At 45.9% G+C, this 21992-nt stretch overlaps 1 protein-coding gene across 2 annotated transcripts; it reads right to left on the bottom strand.

Annotated features, from left to right (window-relative positions):
- Positions 1–1411: 1411 nt before the first annotated feature.
- Positions 1412–21720, bottom strand: LOC144136447 (uncharacterized). Of its 2 annotated transcripts, none has more exons than XM_077668780.1 (5): positions 21637–21720; positions 19003–20558; positions 15279–15447; positions 14534–14732; positions 1412–8047 (listed from the first exon to the last, which is right to left on the bottom strand). In XM_077668780.1, exons 2-5 carry the CDS (start codon positions 20455–20457, stop codon positions 7852–7854), a joined length of 2019 nt encoding a protein of 672 aa, XP_077524906.1. In that variant the 5' UTR covers positions 20458–20558; positions 21637–21720; the 3' UTR covers positions 1412–7851. The 2 variants fall into 2 exon arrangements, with proteins under 2 accessions (XP_077524906.1, XP_077524905.1); XM_077668779.1 differs by having other exon boundaries at positions 1414–8047; positions 19003–20554; positions 21637–21718.
- Between the last annotated feature and the right edge of the window lie 272 nt (positions 21721–21992).

Raw genomic sequence — 21992 nt, 5'->3', positions numbered from 1 at the left:
GATAACGCAATCGCATTCTACGGGAAGCTAAAGCGTCCAACAAGTTTTCGTCTTACTTTCAAATGCGCGCTCGGCGCTTAAGGGAGCGTTGATAGTTGATGGAAGGGCCGCTGTTCCATTCGAGGCGGCACCCCCCCACCCCTCGGAACGGCAGTGGTGTCGGGGAGTGTCGATAGCTGACGGAAGAGCCGACGCCATTAACGCGTAGTTTCCCTTTGGCTCTGACGCATTTGACTACTGCCGGCCACGTTTGACAAGTTTTTAATGTAGCGCTTCGTCAGTCATCATTTGTGCTCCAAGTCCAGCAAGCAACCGGCGCTCGTTCACTGCTACATTCAAGATAGCTGCCATTTTTTACGCCAAAGAAATAAACAGTCGCACGCCGGGCCGCAAGTTAGATGTTTGCAACGGGCGATATAAGTGTGGCAGCTGCAACGAGGAAAATTTTCAGCTGTTCCATGCGATGTCGTGATGTAGCTGTTTGGGAAGTGCGGGATTTTGCTGGACGACGACGTTAGAACAATGTACTGTGGGACCGCAGCAGCGATCACGATGGTAGCGCTAGTGAGGATGATGGCGTAAGTGTGGACAAGTAGTCCAGTGACTAATACACTTTCGTTTTGGAATGTGCCCACGGGCACGCCGATAGCACGCTGATAGCCGATAGCACCTGGCAATAATCGGCGGCCGCTGGATAATGCTATCACGTTCAACTATTCAAGGCCAAGCTTAAACAACCTTGGAAGTTTTTTTTTATTTTTCGGAAATGCGTTTTGGGGGTCGACTTAAATTTGAGGTGACTTACAATCGTGTAAATACGGTATATGAATGACCAGAGACTAACCGCAAATGTAGCAAAGTTTACATTGGTGCTGGTTAAATAAATCGATGGAATAATCTCTCCGGACTGGCCAAATCATTTTACGAACATATATTGAGGAGTGGAGCATGAATTTACATCCTAAATAAAAGATATGGAACAGCTGGAAAAGTAATAGTATTAGCATTGTGCAACAAACACATGTGAGAATTCAAGACAGGATTTTGCTGCAAACTTCTTGGGAGTGCTCTGCTTGGCATCTGCCCCAATCCCTCACTAATTTTACCTCTGTTCAAAAGGTGCAAAATGCAACACCATCAGTCGCAGCAGTAACATGAAATTTCATGGCCCTGCCATCCTTGCAACTCGAGGGTTTACAGAGGCCACCTAGAGTGGTATCTGACACAAGACCAAGCTCATTACACTAGATTGATCTCTCACATGGAACGAACTGGGCGTTTTACCATAGACCACCCTAGAGAACTGATTTGCCGTACTTCGACAAGTGTCAGGGACCCTCCTGTGCACCTTTCTCCACTACACAAAGCCTTCTCAAATACAAGTGCCTGGTTTTCTTTTTTTTTTTCTTTTCAGAGTTTAACTAGAAAATCTAAAAGTTGATGTGGGTTGCTTGAGGCTCCTAAGTGCTAACCCGCAGCCAAAAAACAGTCATCCAAGTAGGTGCCACACTAGTTGGGAACCACAGGGGGCACGCATTAGAAAACTTGAAAAGCAAAGCGTAGGCTCCTCGTTCATGTTCTGTTCATCCGTAGTCAATTTTGGTCGATGGTAAAGATTGTCTCTATGGAGGGCATTTAGGTCGAGGAGAAACGGCATCTAAGCCTGAACAAGTGTGATCACGGGACGGCTCATGGCACTTTGTGTGTGGTCTAGCGCCTCACACCTTGTTTTTCCCAACTCCACATTTCCAAATTTTTGCAAGCTGTCAATAATAGATTAGAGAAAAAGAATGGCAAGGTGTGATCACGGCTTCCTTCTGTCGTCAGAAGTAGTCTAGACAGGTCTCCACGATAGAAAACTAAGCACGTGGGCTGTGCTTCCATCGGTCCACAAAAGTGTCAGGGCTATCTCAGAGTGCTGAATCTTCGAAAAAAAAAAAAGCCATGCCCAGAGAGAAAGCAGAACCACGATAATGACATCAGCCATCAACTCAGTTGCAACCAATTCAACCTGGAATAGTTGGCCCAGACGCAGTGCAAGCAACTTCATCCACATGCACAAAAAAGTAGAGAACGAAAGGAAGTCATGGATCCTGTTGAACCGGTCACGGGTGGAGGGAAAGAAAGGTGAGAGGTCTATCGCTACGCTGTGACAAACACGCGACAACCACATAGCATAGAAAATGTTTTTTTTTGACCCCCTCACCTTTCCCCCCGAGGGCTGTGAATGGGGATGTCACACGAGGAATCACAGCTGACAACGAAGCAGGAAGCGCTTCCCATCCTACAAGGCAACGGGCGGTAGAATGGGATACAGACAGGGAGACAAATCTATGCCAGAGTTGTGCGATGCCAAGCAAGAAGAATGTAATGAGCACGTGGCACTCCTGACTAAAGTAGGTGCCAGGGCACAATGCTGAAAATACTGTACCATAAATTGCACTATAAAGCATTAGAGATTGAGCACAGTAATACCCACGCTCTATAACTTCAGAACACAAGCAGTGTCATATGAGCATCACAAAAGAGCCCAGTGCAGTGGGTACCAATATAGTTGGATACAGCTTAAGTTTGCAGTGAAGCACCGCCCACATTCAAGACTGCCGAATAGGATTCCTCCGTGACAAAAAGCAGACCGCTGTAAAAGCGTTTCTTGTTACCTAAATAAGAAGTTAAGAATGAGAGAAAATTGTAAGCTTGAGAATTGTGACGCCTCTGGCTTGTTTGATACAGTCAAACTTTAAAAATCTGATTTGGTTCATTGTGGTAATTGGCCAGCGGAGTAATACAGGACGTCCTGTACTATGCCTAGTGTTTTCTAAAGTTGTATCCTACTATAGACAGCTCGAAACAGCCGCTTCAACCTTCAGAACTTCATTACACATTGGCTGCTCAAATGGAAGTAAACAGCGCAACAGGAGAGAGGCAGGAAGACACATAATTCCTGGACTGACAAGTACTTTTTAGGCTGCTCGCAACGTGCAACTGGCTGCCAAGGTACACCTTGGCCTCTTCCACCCAGAAGAGGGCATTATCACATACATATGCACACATATCAAAAGGGATGCCTTTAAGACTGACCAGATAAATTATGAACCTCCACACAAGGCTCTCCTCACTGTGGCTCTCAATGCATATGTTGACAATGCTGCCACAACAGACTAAAAGAGGATATTCAAAAGTAACGGGCATTTAACTCTTCATGGACAGTCTGTGCCCTTTTCAGCATCTACATGATTCGAATGTGATCTGGGCCCGTATTCTAACTTTGCATCGTTTTCAGCGACACCCAATTGGCTGCAACACTGGATGCGGCTGTCAGTTCTGTTGAGAATGTGAGCAGTGGTACGAGTCAATGCGTTGCAGGTCTGCAGCGAAACGCCGATGGCACTTTTGCCCCTTGCCGATAAACGGAACACAGCCAATGAAATATCAGCCAAATTTTTATGATTTACGGTTTATGGGGGTTTAACATCCCAAAGCGACTCAGGCTATGAGAGAAGGAAGTGAAGAAAGTTTTTGACCACCTGGGATTCTTGAACATGCACTGATGACGCACAGCACACAGGCCTCTAGAACTTCGCCTCCATCAAAATTTGACCACCGCGGCCAGAACTGAACCTGCGTCTTTCGGGTCAGCAGCCGAGTGCCATAACTACTGAGCCACCGTGGTGGCCCAGGCAAATTTTAGTTGCCCATCAAAAGCCACAGTAAAGACATAATCCTAAGATGCTCCTTTCCCCCAATGTGTAACTAAATAAATACAAACGATATTTCAGATACCTTTTTTTTGTACAGTCCGATATTGCTACAATGAAATTCACGAGACTCGCAAAAGTTTCGCTGCAGTGAAACTTCGCTGTCACGAAACTGGACCAAAACACTGACAGATTGGACTGGATAGTTCATGAACAATGGAAATCACTGCAGTACCCACCAAATATTGACAACTCCTGACAAATACCACATTATATCAACTGTACTGAATATGGGATCTCACCATGACATGGACACAGACCGAACCTGAAGGGTGTAACAAGTGTCAAGGTAATGAGAACTGCACTAATAGAATGAAATTCTATGATTTCTTACCTCTTGAAGTGAATAGGAAAACAAACAGGTAACCTCCTTCAGTTATCAAAACTTTTTTGGCCAAGCTATCCTAGCACACAATAACTGGACTTCACTATGCACAAGTACTCCAAGTTCCCTAACTGAGAGGCGAACAGTGCGAGATGTAAAACAGCATATAAAAAGAAGCCAGCGTCACCTGAACGCACATCCAGAAATTTTTAACTGTGATGTGGTGTTAAAAAAAAAGCATGAAACAGAGTACCACTCAACCTGTTCACAGACACTGACACCTAGAAAAATTAAAAGCAAAATGTTCATGACTTCCCTTAGATGCTGCGTCTAGCAGTAACCCAAATATAGGATGGCAAGGGGCGCACTACCCTTGACATTGTGAGCCTCAAGTATGCGCAGTGGTCTGTCTGGTATATGCGTGCCAAAGACTAACGTTGGCTGCTTCCTTGGAGCGTTTGGACAGCAGGCCACTCTCGGAGGACTTACTGCTAGGTGCTTGGCTACAGATTTGGTAAGCAGCCCAGGCAATACGGGCATTTTCACGTTTTTTGAGTGACATGAGCTTCGAATCGCGGTTGTGATGCCATCAAATGTGTGTGAACATATTACTCTCATTTCTCTTCTCATCACATCGTCACCCATCACGACCCATTTCTTCTCCTCCCCTTCCCCAGTGCAGTGCAGCAGGCCTGATATCAATCTTTCTGTCCGACTTCTTTGCCTTTGTTTCATTAAATTTATCTATCTATCTATCTACCAAGTAGGCGTCTCGTCAACAGCAAATCTACCTAGGTGGCACACAGCAAAAGAAATGACGGCGCACATTAAGGTTACTACACAGCCTAATCAGGTTCACTTAGAGCCAATTCCTTTTGGTCCCAAAAAATTTACAACAGAATTATACTGCCCAAAGGCTGAATGAAATTCACACAAGCCATCAGTAACGTTAGAGTGCCTGACTAAAACTGCCGAATCTGGCACTGGAATCAGCTAATTGTAGCAAGTAGCATATGCCAGTGCACAATGTGACTTTCATGGCATGCACATTTCAGCCGATGTGATCTACCTAAATGTGCAAGCGTAGTGCAAAATAATATTTTGTTCTGCCAAGCTTGCTTACTAGAAAATAAAGGCTTCAGACTATTTTCTGCATCGCTTAAGTTGGACACTGTGCCTAGTGTCACAGAGAATTGGGAACAGAAGCTGAGTACAAAATGCACAGGCACAAAGCACATGATGAACTATGTCAAATTAATTGCGCTGAAGGAGGACATACATGGATAAAAGAAGTCAAAGCAAATTCAAGTGCAATAATGCAAATGTACCAAGTCTGGTTAACTGAAATGTTTTCCCAAATAATTTTCCAATCTGGATCTGGATGGAAAAATTACTGAAAATTACACTCCCACAAAGCAAAGCTCACATTGCCTTCAAAAAGAGCACTGACAGCGCAACTGCAAACACACAACATTCTACTGCCACGAAGCTTCCTACAAGCCTGTCAGGAGACACAGAGAATGCTGCCACAAATGGAGCCCTACGTACATTACACTACATTAGACACCCATGCAGAAAAACTGTAAATCAAAGAGCTCCACCTCCTGTAAACTGAAGTCAGCGAAGAACCCCAAACATGCATCTAGTATTTACTCCTGCAGAAAATGGAGACCAGGTCTGTGCATTAGGGTTTTGCATGTTCGTTCTTCATGTAGGAAAATTTCTTGCATCACTGTAGGGCTTACACAACTGCTTCTGATGGCGAACAGGTACCTGTTACTATGCATGCTTGAAGCCAACTCCAGAATACACAGGAAGCCAAAGCTGTTAAAGAGGGAATCCAAACCTTCCGTTGGACATTTTTGTTCCCCTTCAGAATGGTGCATAAAGTACTACTAGTACACATGAGTCAACAAGTGGGATTGCCTTGCACCCAATAAATACACTTTATTTTTTCTTCTGTGTGGTTTCAGTCATAGTTTCAATAGCTGGGCTATAGCTGTCACATCAAAGCTAGGATTCACTATGTAATGCAAGGAACACAAAACAAGAACTGCAATACAAAAGGTGGCTTTGCTGGTTTAATTCACTTTAGCTTTAACGCCATCCTCCTCAGGATCCAGAATGACATCCTGGGAACAGACCGCAATTACATTGCAGCTTTGATGAGCCTCATGTGACCTCAGCTCCAGCTGCAATATGACAGCTACAGTACGACTGTTGGAACCAGAACCAAACCTGTACGAGAGAAAAAATTCAGTTACAAATCATTTACCAGGTGCACGACAATTCCAAATGGGGAGCCATGTTTACTCATGCCTTGCATGCCATCTCAAAGCAAAAGCACACAATAAAAAATTTGCTCTCCTCACTCATTTCACTGGGCTGTGCTGTTTCAAAGCAAAAGTCAGTGCACGGCTATCCAACTGCCTTGACAAACTGGAAAGCAGGAAGGGCTTGTATGTATTATTCATTCTAGTAGACGGCAGAGTGCTAGGACAGTGATAATAGACACAGAAGACAGAACAGGAATATATGCACCTTGAATTTTGCATGACAAAAAGATTGATGAATAAAACAGAAGCCAGTACACAGGCAATCAGACAGCGGTTGTGCTGTGCCAACGTTATCGCACTCTGCTCATAAGCGCCTTTAATCTGTAAACATATGCCAGTCATATTTGCTGTTGCTTAAATATCCAAGTGAAGGAGACCTTACAAGCAATAAAAGGCCAGACCTGCTTGCACACATCAGTGCCTGCCATTGTCACTATGGTTTTGTAAGAAAAGTCGTTTTCTGTTTCCATAATAACCAGAAAGTGCATGAATTAGTAGTGCCTCCCCTCAGTTGCCGCCGCTCAGTATTCACTACCAGGAAAGGGAGCATGATCCAATTCACAAACTAGCTTGTTTAGATGTCGCACTGTAAGGACCCCTCCCTGACGACTCCAGCAACAACCCCTTTTATCAGAGCAATAGAGTTTACTTTCTCATGCTGTTTTAGTCATTGCTCCTTTTTTTTTATGAAGCGTGTAACTCAGTTCATGCATAAATTGCTTTTTCTTCAAAATAAGAAGGTAGTTCTGAGTCAACAGCCCCCTCTCATCTTCACTGTCTGTCCTCATCCCATTAGTCCTGCACTGCCTGCAAGACTGAGCCCCGATGTGTCTCACTAGGCGAAGAATAAATAATAACAAATATGTCCGTGACTTTTGCCTCTCCATCACTGTGCCATCTAAGTGCTTACCCTACTTATGTGAAACGCATGTGTTCACAACTAGTGAGCAGTACAGATAGAGTAAAGCGTGAGCAGCACCTGGATATGTTTGCTGTGCGTTATGGTACCGAGCAGAGCTCCTTGTATTGTGCGAATGAGTTCAGACAAAGAAAGCAATGTGAAAATGAATGTGCTTGCGAAAGAAGACCTCATACTTCTCAAGTGCATTCCTGTTTGCCGAAATGTGGAGGCTAGCACAAACCTGAAACACATGAACTGCACCCAAAACGTTGGGCAGGTGCATCCCGTGTTCCCTTGATGCTGTTTTAAATACTTGGTGGGTCGCGCAATTTTTACGCTAATACTGTCGCAGACACAGCAAGAACGCCACATGCAGAGCTCATACCGACTGAAGCCAACCTAGCGACTGAAGGTAGCCTGGCGTACATGGTTAAAGAAGAACACCAGAAAGACATCAGCGGATATCGCACAGAGGGCAGAAGATAGAAGGAAAACAGATGGAGCAGAATTGACCTTCTCGGACCAGCCCTATCAACTCGGACTAAAGGGTGGACCACTGTGTTGCTCACTCGACTGAACAGCGGCCAATGGGCCGCCATCGCCAAGGGCAACTGAGTCTGCCAACTCTTCTGAGTAGTAGTGTGGAGTGTTCAGGTAGGCCTTGAGCCTTGACGGCAACGGCAGCGCATCCACGAAGTCCCTCCGTATAGTCTTCAGTATGGAGAACCTGGGAGGAAATAACAGCATTGGGAGAAGGCTCAGACTGACTGGTCCATTGTGTGCAACTCACCAATTGTGTCCCAGTGCAAACTTTTTATTTTAATATACTGATAAAATTGATGAATTTGTCCTCGTCCCATAAGAGTCAATCAGCAGGAATCAACACTGCTACTTACTAGTACAATAAATGCCCCAAGAGTAATTTCCGGGCGACATTAACTGCTCTACATGACTACAGCTGTGTCTAAATATTATCCTGAAACTCCCATATATATCACCTCAGTAACTACAGCTGGACCTCATTATAACAAGGTCTAAAGGCCCTCACGATATCTTCGTTACAGCCATTTGAGGGAGCTTTCAACATGTGTACCAAGCACCACGATAGGGTAGGTTACAGGCACATGAAACAAATTTGTCAACCTCATCAATGCGCGCACGTTTTTTTTTTTTGCAGCACTTAGAAAACACCTTCAGCATCAAGCAAAAGGATCATGAGAAATAATTTCAAAGGTGTAGAACTACTTATAGGCGGATACAACTCAAGACCTAAAAGGATTTTTCCCCTTCCAGCCAATGGCGTCAGCCAATTCTCATGAACCAACTAGTGAGACTATGCAGGAGGGGACTATCCCCTTTCACCTGCCACTCCCTGCACTGTCACACTAGCAGGCTCATGAGAATCAGCCGACACCACTAGCTGAAAGAAGCTACTTTGACGGGGAAAAGCCGCTTCGTTCTTGAGTTGTATCCAATTATAATGTGTCTAGCCTCGCTTTTTATTTCTAGGCTCTGAAGCTTATACAACACGCTTTCAAAGAGGGAGGGCAGTGGCGATTACAGCGTAAATAACCACTTGTGTTGGCTTCCTCACATGGAAAACAAACTTGCTGGCCTTAATACCTCACTGTGTAACAGTAGTGTCTTGTGAAGATTGGGTGAGCGAGACCTACGGCTAATGAAAAACCATTTGAAAAGGGCTCGCCAACACTTACAGTACAAGAAACCTTGACTTCAGTTCCTTCACACCGTCGGCGACAACATTATAATTAGTGATTGTTTCTTTGTTTTATTTTTTTTATGGCGGTTTGACACCGTAGTGAAGGCGGAAAATTTCAACCGCCTGGGGTCCTTTAATATGCACTGACATTGCACAGCACATGGTTGCATTTCGCCTCCATTGAAATGCAACCAACGCAGCTGGGATTAAACCCACATCTTTCGGGTCAGCAGCCGAGCGCCATAACCATTGAGCCACCGCGGCGGCTGTTTCCTTGTTGGCGAGGATTGTACACAGCATGCTCATAGCTATGTCAAAGTCCTTTGCTAACTGATATTTCACATCATATGCAACTGCTTTGATTACAGCCACCTTCTGGTCACTGCAAATCGTCTTGCACTTTTGTTTTCCATAACTGTTACTAATCTTGGCCTCGCGAAACCAGCAAAATGTTGATACCACTATGCACACCAAACAGTCAAACCATGCAACTATGCCATAAAAACGAAAAGTATACTGCATATGTGTCAGACCTGAGAAGCACAGTGTGTTCATAGTGAGCCGTGTGCAGCGTGGAAGTCGGATAATGGGAAAACTCCAATCACCCTGGCAAATACCGAGATATAGCATAATGCAGTGAGCCGTACGTGCCGCTTTGCATGACATCGTTCAGCACACTGCGCGCCCAAGTTTCGCAAAAGCGGGTGTGCCAGCAATAACATTTTGTTGGAATAATGCTGAGGAATCATTCAGAGAAATGCACCGTGCAGGCCAAGCTAGAGCTAGAGAGGTCATTTCTGTTTGCTGCATCGAATTGCTACAGGGAGGGTGGTGCGAAACAGCCACTGGGTTTGGCTTGCGGTTTGTTACAGTCCTTTGTAGGAAAATTTTACTTCATAAAAACAAGATATCAAATACATGGGATGTAAGCTTCCAAGAGGAGTAGCTGTTCCTTCATTACATCGGTTACTTCATCATAAACCACTTTGTTTTAGCAAGGTTTCACTGTACTAAGAAATGTTTCCCACCGCAAGCAACTTCATGGGCGCCGCAATATTTTCTGCATAAACAAATAAGCACTGCAAGCTGTACACAGAGAGAGAGAGAGCAACAATTCGCGTTCTAGAGTAAAAATTCCAGCCTGTGCCACCAATCAAAAATGGAACTTGCTCTCAAGCAAAAAGCCCGAGTACATTATGTCTCAAATCACAAGCACAGATCTCACAGCTTACACAGCTGCAGTCCTCAGTAGAACAACTGTTTCAAGCTAATAAAAGCTTATTATTTCGAATTTACGAGAGCGGAATTTAAAATGTTTGAATTATCCGAAAGTTCGAATTTTAAGATAAGAACAGCGAAGCAATAACAGTTTTTCACATTTCCATCAATGCTTTATTGCGTGCATACTGTCGGGCGCATCGAAAGAGAACTGCTCCAAAATCATAACGGCCTCTCGCATCCTTCACGGCGTGACGGGGGGGAGCTGCATCACTACCACATCACACCCATTGTACGCAGCACCGTTGCATGTGCAGAGGCTTCACCGCATAAACACGGAACATCATGTGATAAACGTGCAGTTTCAGTACACTGGAAGAACGGAACCACATAGAAACAATCGAAGCTGCACCCAAGGGGCGAGAGAAAAAAAAATGACATCAATTTGCGTAGCTAGGCCAAATGCGAATTAGGTGCATTAGCACTGTGTGGTCATTGTTTGTACTGCTTATCTTGGTTTTGTATTGTTTACCATGTTTATGCCTTGATATTCATGATATTGCTTTGTGATTAAAGTGGTACAGTAAAAGCTAGTTAATTCGAACTTCACGGGGCCGGGAAAAAAGTTCGAATTATTTGATGTTCGAATTATCAAATGGCCTCGAAAAAACTGACAAGAACTATTTGCATTACGGTATATGTACCAAATTTACTCGCGTAGCGAACCCACTCACATAATGAACCCACCCAACCCCGATTTTAGCCTAAGAATTTGAAAAAAAAAGCGTCAGTCGTTAATACTTCCCTCTGTTTCGCATCGTCACCGCCCACAACGCATTTCATGGCAGTGCACCAAAATGCTGCGCAGCGATAACTTTACGGTGTGTTTACCTTTTGACTTAGCTCTAGCAAGGGGCAGAAGCAAACTTTGCAGAGTGCCAACGCTTGTCCGGTTATGCAAGCCTCGTTTTCGGTACGTTCGCCTTAAGGGTGACCCACATGGAGCGAACTTGCGCTGCGGATTTTGAACCGCTGCCGCCAGGATTTAGAAACAGCGTGATTCCATATGCTTAGTAAAATGATGAAAAGAACAGCTGTGCATTTACAATGAAGCTATTATTTATTCAATGACAACAAAGAGGGCGAATTATTTTTTGTGACCCCTTTCTGAACCAAAACAGTTAACCTGTTTGAACCTCCCACGCTTCCTGACGTCAACCGACGCGCAGTGGCTAAGCCTAGCAGCTTTGAAAATCCAGAAGCATTCTGAAAATCTGGCGCGTTTCATCGCTAAAATTTTGTGCTGCGGGCATCTTCAGGCAAAGCGAAAGCTTCATGCGACTTTTGTTTGCCGTGAACATGAGGCACAGCGTAGCGGCAACGATAAGGTCGTGGTGAAGCGAGAGGCCGCTTCGGCAGGCACGGCCATGTTGTAGAAGCGAGCTGAAGTCAGACGCTGCCGCCCCCTGATTAGTCCGCGCTGATAGCCCACGTTGGCCCCTTCCGGCCAGCGGCTGACCGCCAGGCCAAAAATAGAGGAGGCGCTGGCCGGGCGATGCTAAAAGCCGGCGTCATGATTGCGACTGACCGCGTGCTTCCATTGACGTCTGATGGAAGGAAGGATGGAGGACACTCGCAAAGAAAAAAAAAGTTTTTCGCACGAAATTTGTCGCGCCCATCCGATGTCATAGCCTTTCATAGGCGTTGGCTGCGACTGCGCTGACAGTACTTATCTGTATTTCCGAATTAACAGGGCTCGAATTAACAAATATTTAGTTTCGGGTTTCAGAGGCTGCGCAGAAATGAGGGTAGGCAGCTGCCACCGCAGCTGCCTACGGCGCCGCCGGCCACCACGCCGGTGATGGCGCCATTTACGCTTTACCCACTCATCCACAGTTTTATCTGGTTGCTTTTTCTGTCCCCGTTTCGGACGTGCGCAGCCTCTAACTATGCAGAGGTGCTTTTTTTTTTTTTTTGCTACATGCTGTGTGCCAAGCCGCCCAGATGCGACGGCACGTAGTTGGAATTATCCGTAGCGGAATTGACTCGCATTCGAATTAACGGGCTTTTTTATACACAGATCTCTATGGAGTTTGGCCGAACCAGGAAGTGTAGTTCGAATTATCCGAAAATTCGAATTATCGAGGTTCGAATTAACGAGCTTTCACTGTATAAATCAAGTGTATTCTGTGTGTTGTGCATGTTTGCATGGCAAAGGTGAAACACGGTAGATAAGTACATTATACAATGTTCCTTACAGCCATTCTACGCATGCATATCAGTCACGACTTCCGTACTGCAGAAAATCCGGCATCGTTGGCATTGCCATCAGTGGCGGTGCTGTGGACGGAAAAGCAGGTGGCCCACCTACCACCTAGGTCACATGACCTCGTGATGCCACCATAACCTGCCCACCCTGATAGGTGGTAAGTACCTGTTAAGTGCATAGTAATCATATTTTAAGGTGTAACCAGACAAATTACACACGGCAACCTAAGTAATACATATACACACACCTGGGCAGGTTGCCCACAACCTTGTCAAGAGGCTTCAGACAAAGTGGGGGCTTCAATACTAGAGCACAAAAGAAAAATTGGTAAGATAAAACACGAGCAACACGCCAATCAGCATCCGAAGCGCTGCTCAGCTGGGTTACGTTGGCTGGCTGATGCTGGCCAGTCAAGCCACCATCGCTGCGGGCTCGTGCGAAGCTCAGAAAAGAGAAACCGAAACTACACGGTCAGATGACTGTTCTCGGAAACAGGGCCATCAGTTTTTCGTCACGTCTGCCGTCACACACATGTCAGAGGTGAGTGAGCAACTCTGAAACTTGATGATGATTATCGATTTTTATGGCGCAAGGGTATCTACGGCCAGAGAGCGCCATGGCACAAGGTATTTGCGACTACTCAAGGTGGGGTCAAACACCCATTTTGCAAGCATTTCACCCCAGATAAGCCGAGCCCCAGGCCATGGGAAACCTTGTACCCATTGTACCATCGGTGGGGACCCGGCGGCACTGGGGATCGACTCTGCAACTTGAAACTCAGGTTTTAAGTAGGGCAATTTTGAAGACCTCCCTTCGAGAGCCCATTCGAATTAACCAACGCAAGGCCCATAGCATCTAAAGAAGTGAGCTTTCGATGCCATAGATTTACATGGTGTGAGCCGGGACCGAGCGGGCAGTTCGAATTATCCGGATTTCCGGATTAGCGGGGATCAAATTAACAAGATTTTACGTACAAGTTAATGCAGTGCAGGCCAGAAGTTCGCAACCAACTCCCTGAACATTCTTTTGTAATGCTTTGATATCCATAAAAAAAGACTCAATGGTTTGCTGCAAAGTGCATCTCAAATTTCAAAATCCACTTGATATATGCTCTTGCTCTCCCAGTAGCCTCCCCTCTTTTATACCAGCCAGAGCCAATACTGTCCGTTCCTACTAATTACATTTCTCTACCTTACTCAGCTCTTCCCAACTACTATTCTCTTTCCTTGGTGTCCATTCTGTTGTTCCTAATCGGTCACCGGTCACCTTTCTATATTTTACATGCACTGCCCATGTCCATTTTCTCTTCCCAACTTCAGCTTCAACGTCACAGTCATCAAGATGAGCCCAATTAGGTCCATTGCAGCACATAGGCCTCTTGCACTGTTCTCCAATCAACCCTATCTTGTGCCAGCAGTGGCCACCCTTTCCTTACAAATACTGTTATCTTACCTGCCCACCTGAGACTCTTCCCCCTCTCTTTACGTCTTCTTTCTCCTCGAATCACCACTGGTTGCCACTCCTCACGCTACATGTCACATCCATGTCCATTTCCTCCTCTTGATTACAGTTGGGGTGTTTGTTCCATAACCTGCTCTGCTCTCTTCCTGTCTTCCAATGTGATTCTTACCATTTTATTCTGCATAGCTCATTGCATCGTCCACAATGTTATTTCAGGCCTTTTTGTTAGCCTCCCAATTTATGCCTCATAGGTAGGTACTGGCAAGACAGCTGTTATATGCTTTCCTCTAGAGGAATAATAATAAGCTGCTGTTGCTAACCAGACAGTACCAGACAAATACACTCACCCCATTCTTATTATACCAGCTTATTTCACCCTCATTCTTTAGATGCCTGCTGAATATTATCAGCTACCACTTCTTTCATGCAGCTATCTTCCAACGCTATGCCCACCATCACTTTCTACCCCGTCTACAAGCAACATCTCGAAGTTCATCAAAATACACTTGAGAATGAAATTTGCCATACAGCCAAGTCTAACCCACCGGCAGAGGTGCTGGAGTGACTGGACTTGCTTGAAGCGGGACACTGGGTGTAGCAGCTGCACCCGCATGGGGCCTAGCACAGGCCGCCGGTGCAGGAAGAACAGATAGCGGCCGCTGCGCGAGTGCTCCACCGCATTCTCAATGAAATCCACAATGGTGTTGCTGTGGAACTTCTGCAGGCAGCCAAAGCTGAAGTTGCCTGCAATGCATACATTAGAACAAGACTCTTCACTCAAGAGAAGAAGACTCATGCCCATGCAATTATAACCACCTACATGCTAGTGCGCTTAGAAACAGGATCGATGCAAGAACAATCCCCCCTCTCCCCAAAAAAAAAACAACAGCAATGGAAAAACAGAGAGAGGAACAATTAAGAGAGAAGGCTATCATAGCTTTACTGCAAAAGTGCTGCAAAATGTATAAAACCACTGAGAAGGGAGAAGTGAATTCTAAATTAGTCAATAAATGCAGTCTTGAAGGATGGAAAGAAAAGCAAGGCAAGGCTTGCTGTCGTCCTGCTATCGTAAGAGGCCTGAACATTCACTGAATTGGTGGCATATGAAAGCGGACGTGACTTCATGGAGATAAGAGTACCTCTCTTCCCCATTTCAAGAAACAATGCGAGAAATCCAATAAAATATGCTCCAAGGCACAGAAAAAAGCAGTGAAATGCAAAACACAAGAACCAAGCACATGAAGTGCTCAGTGCTCATACACCAGAAAACATATATAATGGAAGGTGCACCTTGGTCGTGCTCAATGCGGACATGTCGCACGAAGCCATTGAGCTTGAAAGTCAAACTGAAGATGTAGTGCTCATCAGAGCTGTCGCGCACCACGAAGGACCCATCCGGCTCATGTGCCAGCAGCCGTTCAGCAGTTTCTCCACTGATGGGACCCCAGTACCAGCCACACTGCACAACATATGGTCATGACACTTATCAATAGCTCTCCAGAAACTTTCCCAAAATTATCAAATTGCATGCTTCAAGGGGCTATTAATTTTTTATAGCGATTGGTGTTATTTGCAAGCAAATGCAGTGGACATGGGTACATTCACCTGAGACAACATCTGGAGCTAGGGAAGGGGGAGAGGCATGACAAGGCAAGACTAAGAGAATCAGCTATGGGATAAGGCACAGTAACTTTCTCACTCTTATTGCACACCTTAACCAGAGGTAAGGCATGAAGGAGGGAGTGAAATATGGAAGGAGGCACCATGAAAGAGCACTCCTAATAACATTTATCATCTAGGATTCTTTAATGCATACTGAAATTTCTCAGCACACAGGTGTCTTTTGCATTTAACCTAAACTGAAACAAAACTGCAGTGGCCTGCATCACCTCCAGCATCGTTATGGTCAGCAGGCAAACGCCACTGAAGACAGAAGGCCAGAATTTCATCTTGCGTCTAAGTGTTCAGCAGCTGAATGTAGCAGAAGATGCTGCCATGCTGGTAACAAGCTTGGGCTGCACATGTATAATGCTGACACAAAAAAAATCCCAAACGCTTGCACAAAGTTGGATTCGGTGCTTAGAAAGAACCTTAGTAGTATTGAGTGCCTAAATTTAACAATGCACTTCAGTGATATAATGCCTATTAAACCTACAGGAACGGGGATAAAATTTTGCACAGTACTGGTGTATGTGCCCTGGTTGTGCGAATGTATATAGGCTATGTGCAGCAGAGCATGCAGCAAAGTACGTAGTGAAGGAACCAGGAATATTTATAGGTATCAGAAGTGCCCACAAAGTAAAGTGTGTACAAAAACCAGATGCGCTGTTTCAATTAAGTGGCCTCAAGATACTACAAAATAAAACCAACCTGCACAAGTTTTGAATGAGAAGGAAGTGCTAAGCAGTTGAGTCTCAGTTACTGTAAGTCAGTAATAAATCCCATGTGTAGTTAAAATCCCACAAATGCATGCTGTTGCATACTGCCATTGTGTATGCTTCCAAGCCTCCCAACATGCTCTCTGCACCTAGTCCATCCAGCTGCACTTTGTAGCTAGGTCTGATTGACTCCAAATCAGCAATTCTGAGCACCAATCCCAACAGTACCAAATGGACAGTTGCAAATAATAACACCTTCACTTAAGGTAGCACTTAAATTTACAACGGGACAAAGGTATTTCTTCGTGTACCATACGTCATTACGATGTACTAAACCCCAGTCCTTAAGAAAGCTACCTTCAGCTACCTGCCGTGGTTGCAAGCCACGGTGGGCTGTAGGAAAGTTTCAAAATCAATTTAAACAAATTCAATGCAATTGCCAGCTGTGCACCGTGGCACTGCGCATCAGCTCATCAGTCAAGAAATCGCCTCCCAAACAACTATCTGTGCAAAAATAAGCCTTACGGGAGCTCGGGAAGAGCAACGTGGGTCTCACAAGCACCCCGGTGGCTATATATTTGAAACAACCACCCGCCAGGGCAGTTGCACATTGCTTAGCCGCTGCACCACTGCACCAGTAGTAATATAAGGCCTTCCCGCGATCTATGAATCTATGAAGGAGAAGACGTACTTGCACAGAAGCGATCTCTAATGCTATCATATTGTACTCTTAAAGGGGCTCTGAAAGGGGCTCTAATAAAGTTGCAGTGTGGCTGGGATGTTAAAGCACGCCTCTTCACGAATATTGCACAGCAAGAAATTTTCTAATGCGCTTTGTAGAAGCTGAGTTATCTGCAGTCAAAATTTTCATTTCAGCGTCTTCGCGCTCTTCCCTCTCCTCTTGTCACTTTTTGCATGCCGGAAGGTCGGCTCTCCTCCGCCGGCCCCACCTCCAAGGGAGAGCTTCCTGGCCTGCCGGAGCTACGCGGATAATTGGCCACGGCCTTAGTAGCTGCCTGACGTCTGAAAAAATCTAACCAGTAGCCACCTCTCAACATGTACACGTAGATGTGAGCAACGGAGGAGGGTGCGAGCATGAAAAGGTCGCCGGGAAGGGCTCGTTAACTTTCGCGCGTGATTGTGGGTCCTCTGCTGTGTGTAGAAGTGTATTATTCGGCTCAGGTTTTCATGACAACACAATGCAGTGATTAAGCGAGTTGATGTGCTTTCCTCGGGAAGTGTTTCAGAGCCCCTTTAAGGGAAGGTTAAGCGTTGTCCAAGCTTTTTTTTTTGTAGCGATAGCTACATTACGGCAGCATTTCGAGCCTTGAGCGCGACGGTGACGTGGCGGTGGCAGCGCTGCAACCCTGTGGCGGCGCCGCCACCCCGTGACTGCGCCACCACGCTGTCATGTGGTGCGAAGCAGCTGCCGGTGGCGCAGTGCCGTGGCTGATCACGTGGTTCGTCACATGGTTGGTCACGTGACCAAGTTCCACTCGGCCGGCTGTAGCTATCTCGTCACTCCAGGTTTAACCAAAGCTAAACCACCGCCAATTTTTTTTCCTTACAAGTACTGTTCACAGCATCAGTACCTCTTGACAATCACATAAATTTCTGTTGGGCACACTGTGCTCACACTGTAGCACGAGAAAATGACCTTTGGATAAATGAGTGTCATTTGATGGCACGGTACCATATAAAAGTGGTTACCAGGAGGTAAAAAACGAAACAACGTATGAAACCCTGAATTATGATACAAACCACCATTCTTCTTAATGACTGTGACATGCATATACAGACGTCTCATCGGACTTTACTTAAAATGCAAATGTCTGACTTCCAGTGATGGCTGCCAAGGACTGATGCTAGCCCACTCTCAACAGAATGCTGACCTCTAAAGAAGTCACCATGCAAGATGTTTGCAATGTTGCTGACAGTTCAGTAAACGACTTCCTTCCACAGCACAATGTCTTCTAAGGATCCTATTTGCATGCCAGCTTCAACTTTGTAGTTTGTTTTTGCACAGCATTATTCAGCAGTGTAAGTCACCACTTCCCTCTCCCTACACTGCTGTAGTAGCCCTGAACTTAGATTATTACACTAAACAACTAAAAATATATCTAAACTAAATGAATAAATTATGTGACCTAACATGGTCTTTTAAAAAAAAACCACAGGAGCACTACTGACTGAAAACAGCAAGTCCTATTGTATCCATCACAGTAAGAAACAGAAAGCTTTATATATTTATGACCTTTAAAAAGGAAACATACTGTTAATATAGAAGAAGCAAATTTGTTTAACGGACTTGGTACAGCAAGAAAGGTGCTACGCCCAGTTTGCAAATTATGCCAGTCTAAGTAGCATTAACAAAGATGTAAGGTTCTCAACGCTACCTATGCTCCAAGCTTTCCATTTTCCTCAGCTACAATCATGCTAGCATGTGCAAAGAATTTGAAAGGAGCAAAACTTGCATTAGTGATTTTTCATTAATATACAGAAAGCCACAGATCTCTCAACCAATCAACGAAAATTCTGCTCTACATGTATCCCACTGAGGAATACAGGAACTGCACCACCTTTTTAGACTGCATGTCACAAATCAGCCTTAGCCAACTTGTCATAGGAGCACTCACATCCTTGACTTTCTCTATGCTGGATGCATAGTCAAGGCTCTTTCGGTCGGAGTCATCCGAAGCACAGCTGACTGCATCAGCCCCTCCAAAGTGGTCACACAGGGCCACAGCTGCATTCCCTGGAAGCGGAGGCAGTGCACGTACAGCATAGGGACTGGTTGCTTTCTCGCTGCAGCGAACCACCTCCTCTGGGTATGGATCAGTCTGGCTGGAATTGTTTCGTACAGAGGGAGGGGCACCAGACGATCTGCGGAAAACGTTCAGCAGTGCATTGGGCAATGTGAACGAAAAGCGTCGCTTGGATGATGATGCTTTTTCTGCAGACCTCGATGCACTCTGGCCCCTGGCACCCAGGCAAGAGCCCAGTGAGTAACGCAAGGAAGCCTTTCCAACAGGCCCAGAAGAGTCTTCAACGCTTTCACAGGTGCTGTGCATGCCAATCTCTTCTGAACAGCACCGCTCAGCCCGGGAGTTCTCTTTTCTCTTCTTGCTTCTAAGGTGTTTTTTTGATTCTACTGTGGTGGAGCGCGACCTGCGACAGTTGCTGCATGTAGCTGCCAGCGTGTTGGCTTCCTTGTTCCTGTGCACATCTGCGTCGCCTGATGCTGCCAAGAATGGAACGGGACTGTTGGGACTGCTGTAGGGCATGTGTGGAAGCAGTTCACGGCCCTCATCGCTCGAGCTGAGTACCTGTGACGGAGTGCTTCCTGGACGGCTCACGATTTCGGGCCTTTCAAACGAGGCACCCCCAACTGAACATGCTGAGTGGGCAGAATGAACAGAGTGGACGGAGCCCCGTGCAGGGCAAGGTTTTAACGCTTTGGGCTTGAGGACGAGTGTGTAGTTGGAAGGCTCATCATCCAGAGAGCAGCGCGACCTTGATGATCTTGTTGTCGAGATGTCGGCGTGACCTGATGCAGATGCTTGGCAGCTATCTGTATTGGAAGGCAATGGTGACCTTTCTGTGGCACCATGCGACTCACAGCAGCAAGCAGCTTCAAGACGACAGTGCTGAGTGGACATCTGGCAGGAGTCCAGTGACAGACAGGCCATGTAGACACTCAGAGGCAGTGTCCCAGTGCCTTCTCTAGGTGGCCACTCTGCAACCACAGATGAAGCTCCACCTCTCGCCGTTGCTCCATTTTCCTCGCCTGTAGAAGATGGCCGAACAGTTGGAACCCTTGCTTCCCACACTCCTACATTCTGGCCTGAAGACGGTGGGTGGAGGTCAACTTGAAAGATGAGAGGATGGTGGCTCGGACGAAGCGGCTGTTCGAGGCCACTCTCCCGAGCATGGCTGGTGAGGTCATCCCGAGTGGGTGCCTCACGGGGGTCGCGGCTTCCTGAGGAAGCCTGTTGGTCCATGTCAGGCCGTGAGCTGTGCAGGAGGCATCCAATCAGGGCAGGCCATAGGTGGAGGGACACTCGGCTCTCCTGCTGTTTACAGCAAGGCATCCTTGATGCAGCGACAACGGCCCGCAGGCACAGTGGCCACCGCTGACAGTGCTGCCATTGATGGGCTCAGTGAAGGCGCCTAAGCCGGTAACGATTCCTATCTAGGAAGAGAAAAAAAGATAGAGCAATTCAGACAAACAATGCAGTTCTGAACAGACCACTTTGAAAATTCAATATTTAGCGCATGGTTGCATAGTCTAGTCTTTCCAGCATCCAGCGAGCACGGCACAGTGCGCGCATAGCGGAAGTCCAGAGCACATGCGTATTTTGGAACTCATTTCGCGTCGATTCCGAACTAAGGAAGTAACCAGGTACGCTTGGTCGTGACGAGTTAGTCAATCAATACACCGCTATGCCACAATTGGAAATGAAATAATTTTTTTTTCTCAGGCTCTCTTGAGCACGACTCTACAAAGGCAAGGCGCGATAAAGATAGAGCCGTAGCCAAGTTCCGCCAAAGAGAGACGATTTATGTCGTCCCGCGTTAGAAACGGCACAGAACAAAAAAACAGCGTTGAACGGCGTCTTCATCTGTTAAGAACAAGTGCGCATCCAGCTGGAATCTTTCAAAAAAGCCCACAGCAACGAACGAAACCAAGAGGACAAGTTCCAATTAAACTTTCTGCATTTCAGTCGTACGACGGGAAGTTTCATGAAGAAAGTGTAAACCCTTGGCATGGCACTTTCGACATGCTCTGGTCAAGTTTTTCCCAGTACAAAAAGTAAAGTGCAAACCCCTGTATTCTGAAATTCAAAGCTGTACAGTCAAGACCGAAAGTCGCAAAACAGCCACAGACTCCTCCATGAATGATAAAAAAGCGAGTAAAAAAAAAAAGCGCAAATGGATGACAATCGCTAAGTTTATACCACAGGTAGACAAACAAAAATAGAAACACAATCGCTGCATTTTTTTAAAGCGCAGCAAAGCTTGCCTAGCTACTCCAGCATTATTCCATGGCGTGAATGCCCAGTTTCCAAACAACAAAACACGCAGATGCGCTCGTCTTCGACAAGGAAGCGCAACGCTCGAGTTTACAAACAAGTGAAAACGAATTACGACACTGAAGGAATGCAATTAAGAAACGTACTTGGCGGCATCTGCGGAGAAGAGACATGCCACTTTAGAGCAGTTCAGTCGCATGTAAATTAAATGAGATGGAATATTCGAGACATACTGACCTGATTACTGCTATCATTCGACGTCGCAATGAAGACGAGGAAATTTACCAGCCCCGCAAGAGGCAGCCATTATGAGGTGAGCGCAGCGTTGCTTGCCTGTCTCGTATTTGGGCTGAGCGCGGAGGGCAGCTACCCGTTGGCTGTAAACAGCGCCAAAATTCGAATCTGGTGAAAGCATGCCTGCTGGAAAATCACTGATAATTGTTTCCTGAAGACGATAAAGTCTCATTTTGTCTTCGCAGTGCTCACAAAAAGTGGCCATGGGTTAAACTTTAAATGCTACTGCCATTTCAGCCTTCCCCTGCTAACGCCAAATGCGTCAGACAGCGCGTCTGTCCGTCGTCTCCGCCCTCGGT

This window comes from Amblyomma americanum, chromosome 6, assembly GCF_052857255.1.
Source record: "Amblyomma americanum isolate KBUSLIRL-KWMA chromosome 6, ASM5285725v1, whole genome shotgun sequence".
Lineage (NCBI taxonomy): Eukaryota > Metazoa > Arthropoda > Arachnida > Ixodida > Ixodidae > Amblyomma > Amblyomma americanum.
Note: the sequence above shows the minus strand (reverse complement) of the source record. Positions and strands in the feature narration are given on the sequence as shown.

Bases quoted from the DNA above. Each gene is read 5' to 3' on its own strand.
- LOC144136447 (XM_077668780.1), bottom strand. From the start codon at position 20,457: ATGCCTTGCTGTAAACAGCAGGAGAGCCGAGTGTCCCTCCACCTATGG. The intron at 14,733-15,278 runs GTGCACCTTCCA...TATGCATTGCAG, and splicing joins CCGCATTGAGCACGACCAAG to GCAACTTCAGCTTTGGCTGC. The intron at 8,048-14,533 runs GTGGGTTAGACT...ATTTCCTCCCAG, and splicing joins TCACTCCAGCACCTCTGCCG to GTTCTCCATACTGAAGACTA.